The 8,339-nt window shown below is 25.0% G+C and overlaps 1 protein-coding gene across 1 annotated transcript; it reads right to left on the bottom strand.

The window, feature by feature from the left end:
• Positions 1–6,104: 6,104 nt before the first annotated feature.
• LOC112762407 (WRKY transcription factor 71-like) lies at positions 6,105–7,674 on the bottom strand (the record flags this gene model as incomplete). The annotated part of the gene is made up of 2 exons (XM_025808243.3): positions 6,105–6,702; positions 7,505–7,674. Coding segments are annotated over 2 exons (621 nt in total), but the record flags the coding sequence as incomplete, so codon positions are not given.
• Positions 7,675–8,339: the final 665 nt, after the last annotated feature.

The raw sequence follows: 8,339 nt of genomic DNA, 5'->3' as shown, positions 1-8,339 counted from the left end.
ATTAGATGTAATTTCACACCATTAAAAACATAATTAATGGTCAATTGATAATTACAAAACACCAAAATTACTGACCCCTAACATTCCTCTATTATGTTTATGATACTCCATATGTGGAAAAATGGTGCCTAGTCGAGTTAAATCTTGTCTTAAATGGACTTGATTCATATTGTAAATATATTATTCATATTTAAACTTGTTACTTTTTATAGTTTTTTTTTTTATTTTAAGATTTGAGCTCGTTTTGTTTAAAAATTTGACAAATCCATAAGTGAGAAAGTATCAAAAAAATTCTGTTAGATCTGAAAAAGAGAGCTAAGAGGGAGAGAGAAAAAGAGCAGAGAGCAGAGAGAAAAAAACAAGAGAACGAAAAACTGAGTTTATTAATTCTAAAAAACTTTTTTACAGAATAGGTTTACTCTTGTATTTGTAGTCATAGCTGAAACAGATTTTTCTAACAACTAATTACTCTTTTTAACAAACTTGACAACTCAGCATAACTAACTTCTAATTACATGCCTCACACTACAGTTAGTTTCATCTCTTATCTCTATTTATTCTCAACAATAAATTCATTGAAAAGCTTATTCGTAAATTATAACTCAAGACAATAAATTTAAAAAATCTAAATTGATATTAGATAAATTTTAAATTTATAATTTATAAATTATAATTAATTTATATATTACTTATTAGTTACATATTAAAATAAAATTTTAACAAGACAACTCAACGAATTTTTTATTATTTACCTCTATAACTCCATATATACATATACAAGTAACAAGTTTATGGTATTTTCTACAACGTTTAATTTTAAGCTTTAATTATTACTATATATAAGAAATCCAAAAATCGACTCCATTGGCTTAGTTAAGGATATTTGTTATGGTGAGACTTTAGAAGTCAGCGTTTAACATAAACTAGGGTTTCTTATCCAAAAAATTCTGATAGAAAATCAATTAGGAGTGAAGCCAACCCTAACCAATTAATTTAAAAACAAATTTGTTATATTAAACTAAATCAGAAATAAAAAGAATTGACTTAATTGACTTATATATATTGTAGTTAGCTCTTTAAACTTCCTTTTATTGAAATACCGATATAGTTACAGGATAATTGTTATTATTTTCTTATACAACATCAATTAATTGGTTGATAAACTTATTAATAATTTAATATTAAATAATTTGTAATTAAGAAATACTAGTAATAATTAGTAGAACTTTATGATGCAAAGACACTGACACGGACACGGGACACGACACGATACGGGACACGCTGACACACGAATTTTAAAATCTTACATGACACGGGGACACGCATACATATAAAATATAAAGTATTTTTTAGATAAATCGTAATGATATTTTGATATTTTATTGATATTAAAATATAAATTAAAATTTTTAATTATTTTTAATGTCTTATTTTAATTATATCAAGTATTTAAAATATTTTTTGTTTTAATAAATAATAATATATATATTATATCTAAATTTATTTTAAAAATATATGTTAAGAATAAGACAGGACACACTGACACGTGATGGTATTTAGGTGTGTCCAGATGTATGCGGAGAAGAATTTTTTATTTTTTATTAAAACACGGTTGGACACAACAGACACGCGTGTCGGACGAGTGTCGGTGAGTGTCGTGTCCGAAATGTGTCCGACACGCGGACACAACAACTCAACAAAGTGTCCGTGCTTCATAGGTAGAACTAGTATCATTAAATTTGTTTATTTTTTAAAAAATGTGATTCATTGAAAGCATGCATGGCGGCAGAGCAACCAATAAAGGAGGCACTCAATGATTCATTCATGAAAATTAATTTGAAGACGTAATAAGATTTGAATATTGCATGTTAAACTGTCTGTTAGTGCCGTTGATTATGGTAATCCAATTTTTTTAGTCATAATGCTTCCTTGCTTGTGTTTCCTACAAACTTTGTAGCTGCAAAAAAAAAAGGCACAATTTTTGTCTTGTGACTTATTGTGATCATTATTTTAATGGCTCTCAACTATGAACTTCACGTGCAGTTGTAGTTGACTGCACCTGAGTTTTCATCTTTACTATATCAATTTCTCTTGTTTAAGACAGAGATTTCAATTTAAGATTTTTTTGGTAACTTAGTTTTTTACTATATCAATTTCTCTTGTTTAAGACAGAGATTTCAATTTAAGATTTTTTTGGTAACTTAGTTTTTAATACGTCTGTCTGATGTGTATTCAACTCCTGACATTTTTCACATTTTTATTTTTAATATTGGGTTAATAATAGTGTTTTTTTAAATTGTAATTTACTGTTGTATTTTACTAAAATGTAGGATGATTTAATTTACTGAGTATAAATTGGACCGTCTGATTTTTAAGAGGTACAGAAATCAGACCGTTCGATTTTTGTACTCGGACCGTCCGATTTGTGTACCCCAAATTTTTAAAATTTTTTAAACACAAATCGGAGGGTCCGATTTATGTACCTCCTATAGTTTTAAAAAACACAAAAAATTATCACGTTAAAATATAATACTCATTCTATTTCTATGTCCAATTTTTTTAGCTGACATTTTCTTCTTGACATTTTTAAGAATAATATCCAAATAAATTTAAAGGAGTCTATATAATCCGGTGATATTTTAATTTTTAAAAAATTTAGTTATTAAATCAATTTTTAATATTTTATTTTATTAAAAAAATAATTTTTACGTCATATTTTAATAAAAGATTACACAAATTAATATTTATTATTATTTAATAAAGATATAATAATTTTTAAAAATTTAAACATTATTCTCATATTATTAATCATTTTATATAAACGAACAATCTGATATAAAGACTCATTTATTTAACAAAATAAAAATTTTAAAAATTAAAATTTATTAAAAATTAAAGTGTTCGACTAAAATATTGTGACATAGTTTTAAATATGTTTTTTTATTACTTTTAAAAAAATATAGAATATAGCTATATACTATAAAACATGGATATATAAATGCAATATATAAAAAAATTTACTTAAATTGAATACTTGAATGGCAATTTGGATTACTGTTCATTATATATAGTAAAGTAATAAACAGTTCACAAATTGCTTATAAATATAAAACTAAATCAACAATCTCTTTAACTACTTAAGTAGCTATCCCGCTAAACTACGCCACTTAATCAATTAATACTTGCTTACCACAAGTTAATTAACCTCATTAACTGTATAATCATTTAATTAACCAAATCAAGTAGTACTATTGTCTATTGGTCAACACCAACAATTATGTATGCATTTAGATTATTTAAGAATTAGTATTTTTAGTGTAAAAAAAATGGGTAGTATTAGTTTAAATATAAGAAAAAAATGCTGGTCACTTAGAATTTTTCTTTGTGACTATATATTATTTTTGTCAAACACTTGGAAATTATTACTCCAATATCATATTAATTGGAAATGTCTTTTTATATATTAAAATTAATTTTTATAAAATAAAAAAGAATTATTTCTACTTAAAAAGTAACTCTATAATTTTAATTGGTATAGGGCTTCATATATAATGATTTTATTGACAGATAAAAAGTCGCATCAAATAATAACATATGAGGAGTAAATTAAACTTTAATAAATCCTATGAAATACCTAGAGCTATATATATATGGTTTAATTACTCTGTTAGTTCTTATAGTTTCGTGAAATTTTCAATTAGATTTCTATATTTTTTTTAATTGGGTCCTGTACCAATTATTAAGTCTCTCTTAGTAGTAATTGACTTAATTTTATAGGAACCCAACTAAAAAAAAAAAAGAATTCATACAGGAACCTAAATAAAAGAAAAAAAAGTGTAAAGACCTAATTAAAAAGAAAACTTTGGTGCAAGGACTCAATTAAAAGAAAAAAAATATAGGGATCTAATTGAAAATTTTGCGTAACTATAGAGACCAACAGAGTAATTAAACTTATATCATTCATTTTAAATCATGAGGGGAAAAAAGAAAAAGAAATGATTATTATCGTATCAAAATATCATTCATCAATATCATATGAGTGTTGAAACTTGAAAGTTAGGTATCCGTCCATAAATTTAATCAAAAGCAGTTAGACACGCAAACAAAAACCAAAATTGATGAAACACCGGCGAATTGAATTTGAATAGCCATCTATGTGCACACAACTGTCTTCAATAACCCTCCCACGGAAATTTGAATTTCTAAAAAAAAATTGTAAATTAAATGTATAATTAACTATATATTATACACCAATAAATATCACTTAAATTGATATAATATTTTTAATTTGGTAAACATTCACATATAATTGTCTTTATTTGAAATTTATAGTAAAAACCATTAAATTAAATGATAATTTAGTCAAATTTATTAAATTATCTAATAATTTTCAAATATCAACTTCACATGATGAAGACTGTTATGAAACTAAGGATCAAACTTTTGACCTTTTGGACATAGAGCTTTGATACCATGTCATGAAACCACTCATTCCAAAAGCTTAAGTTTATAGGAGAAGGTAACACTAATGGTTATATCTTTAACAAAAGACAATTGCGCACAAATTTCGACCTTCTAATTTTCTTTTTCACATGGTAAGACTAATCTGTAGTGAACTTTAAACTTCACTTAATTAAAGATTTTTTGTTGATCAATGAATTATGATATATATACAAAATAAACTTAAATTCTTTACACTACTTACTTAAATAAATTAAACGAATAATTTATATTATTAGAGATGTTAATTTGCAAATATTCCTAGTTGATGTTGCATTTCTGCCACATAAATAAAACGCTTCCCTTTTCTGTAGTTGCATACTTTAATTTTGCACCTCCTTTTAATTGTCTTGTCAAACCTTCTTCCATTGTAAATAATTAAATAAATAAATAATGAAAAATCGGATCTAAGTTAACACAATATTATATATAATATTAAACTCAGAAACATAACTTTTGATATTATTTGATAATATAGATAATATTCAATAATTAATGTGAATTTTGAAATCGGAAATCATACCGCGCAATTCATTCTAAATATGAGACATAACTTAATTTGACAAAATTTACCAAAGCTATATTTAAGCAATAAGATCAATGTCATCTCCATCAATTCTAAAAAATACTAATTATTTAATTCACTAAGATATCCCCACTGATAGATGCTGCCTGTCTTCCAAACACATTAATATATATAATATATTAATACATATATACACACACATACATCACTTTAGGGACGATGAAATAAAGTAATCAAATTAAATAAAAAGTGAAATTATTATTTTCATAAAACCAGTTCTCCAAATAATTTAACTTGATATAAAACGAGGGTATATAAATAAGTACATTTCTAATAAAAACTTCTTTTGAAATTTTATAAATTTTACGTAGATATTTTTTTAATTTGTCTTATACTAAATATTTTTTTTTAGAATTTATAATAATCTAATTCTAAATTTTTAAGTCATAAAGAATTACAAGTGATTACCATAGCTGGTATCTATAAGGTGATGTGTCTAACTGGCTTAAAAAAATTAAAAATTAATATTTAATTTTAAAAGTATAACAATAAATAATTTTTAAATATTTAAATTTTGTTACAAAAAATAAATACTACGATACCATTTTTTTAAAATTTAAATTAATAAGAGAAAGTAACGTAAATTATTATATCTCTATAATAAATTAGATAAAAATTAAATACCAAATTATAAATACCAATATATATATAGACATCATAAAATTAACCTTATACTATATCATAAACTATTTTTCTAAAAAAAAAATAAAACTAATAGGAAGAGTCGTGTAAATAGGTATATCTTTTATATCTACTCTTTAATAAATATATATGAACAGTGTAATTCACTACAAATAAAGCCCCACAATGCAATAATACATTATAGGTGGAAACTCATGTGCATTTGACTTCACGTGAAGTTGATAGCTGAAAGCCGTTAGATAAAAATTTAATCAAATCAGTCAAACTAATTTAACAGCTTTCAGCTATCAACTTCACATAAAGTCGCCTGTATCTGAGTTTGCACCTACATTATAATGGAAATTGGAAAGAGTACAATGATTTTTCTTTTCTAAATATAATAATATTTCATAATTACGGTTGCAGCTATATATATTAAGATACATAAAAATTACAGAAAAAATGTATAATAATAATAACATGATCATAACTGCAGTGATAAACCCTACTAACAAGATTGCATTTTGAGAAGTGCAATTCAAAATTAAGGTTCTTGTTTGCCTGGGAATGAAGGTAGTAGGTCTTGCAACAAGCCATAGTCATGAGGGAATTGAAGATGATGATGATGCTCTTGTGGTGGCGGTGGAGGAGGAGGATAATGAGGATTATGGCCAAGGTTTAATTGGAAAATAGGGTTTTGATGGTGATTATTATTATTTATTAGTGGTTGATGGGTGCTACTATTGTTAGTAGTGTAAGTTGGAAGCAATTGAGAGAGGAAATCTTGGGGGAAACTTGTTGGCCTTATTAGGGATGTGGAAGCAAAAAGGGAAGGTGAAGAAGCAAACACGCTGGCGGCGCTGCCGCGGAGCGTCGCCGGGCAGTGGTGGTTGTGCTGCCCTTCATATGTTGTGATCACAATTGATGGATCTTGGTATGACCTCTCCACTCTCTTCTTCACATTGCACTTCTGAGTAGTGCATCTATAATAACTCCTGCATTTTTGTAATATAACATTATTTACACATAAAAAAATTAATTATTAAATCAGTTATTATGTATATATTATTTAATTTATTTTTAGTATATATTTTATATTTTAATATATATTTTAAAATACTAACAATTTGGTGATCAATTTTTTTAGGATAATAACAGTTTTAAAATTAAGGTGAAAACTCAGGTGCAGTCGACTTCATGTGAAGTTGATAGTTGAGAGCCGTTAGATGAAAATTTAGTCAAATCAGTCAAATTATCTAACGACTCTCATTTATCAACTTTACGTGAAGTCGACTGCACCTGAGTTTTCACCTAAAATTAAATGATTAAATTTACAATAATAAAAGTAATTGTGTATTACAATTGTGAAAGTACTGAATACTAAACGTTAAATACTATTTTTACATAAAATTTGCTAGTTTCCATATTTGTAGTAGTATTAATGGTACTTTTGCTCCATGTACTAATCTAACTTATTACATCCTATTTGAATTTCTATGAGTCTCTAATTATATATATTTTTAAAAGTAACATGAGCTTATGAACATATCTACATTATTACCATAATTATTAGTAGACATATATATAATTGATGACAAAAAGAGACTCAATTATAAGTATAGTACTTATTAGATATAAACATTTACAAAACCTAAATTTAGCAATTATCTAACCCAAATAATAATAATAATAATAATAATAATAATAATAATAATAATTTAGCAATTTTTCTTTGAAAGGTTTAACACATATAGAAATATTGAAATTTGGAAATAAATAAAATAAAATAAAATAAACCTTGGATATGGACTATTTTTGACTGCTTTCTGTCCATATTTTCTCCATCTATATCCATCTTCAAGGTGATCAATCTCACTTTTGGTCATGAATGCAAAGCGTGGCTCTCTTGGCTTTTTCTCTTTCTTCTTTGGCTTATTGTTATTATTCCTAAAATGTTTCAAAACATTAGTCAAAATTCACAGCATGATATATATGTACCCCATTATAACCAAACTCAAAAGCAACGAATATTATCACATCATTAGGGTTAATAATAAGTAGTATATATCTATGTTTGTCAAAGTTGAGAATATGATGAGAATTATTGTAGTCATATAATTGACAATACGTGACAAGTTGAGTGCATTATTGTATATCTTCTTCTACTGTACCATTGTTAAATATTGAATCAATAAGCCAATGAATTATATTTCAATTTTCATACCCAATTAAAAAATTGCAGGTTCGAGTTTCCTATCTTTAAAAAAAAATTAAATCAATAAGTCTTTTTTTAATCAAGTTTCTAAAAAATTATTTTTAAAAACTATTGGTTTACTTTTAAATTCTTTTTATAATGATGCAGAAATTTTTAGAAGAATATTATAAAATTAGTAAAATTTATTATTTTTACTATTAATTAATTACCAATATTTAAAATTATGAATTAAAAATATGTTATTAAATTGTTAGATAAAAAATATTAAATTAATAATTAAAAATACTGACAAAAAATAATAAATTTTAATAATTTTAAATTTTTCTCAAAATTTAAAAGACAAAACTGAAATTTTGAGATGCGCCTTTTTGTTTTTTCAATTCTTTTGAAATATATACTTAGTTTAAGATTTGGTTG

The sequence above is a fragment of the Arachis hypogaea genome, chromosome 17 (genome assembly GCF_003086295.3).
Source record: "Arachis hypogaea cultivar Tifrunner chromosome 17, arahy.Tifrunner.gnm2.J5K5, whole genome shotgun sequence".
Lineage (NCBI taxonomy): Eukaryota > Viridiplantae > Streptophyta > Magnoliopsida > Fabales > Fabaceae > Arachis > Arachis hypogaea.
Note: the sequence above shows the minus strand (reverse complement) of the source record. Positions and strands in the feature narration are given on the sequence as shown.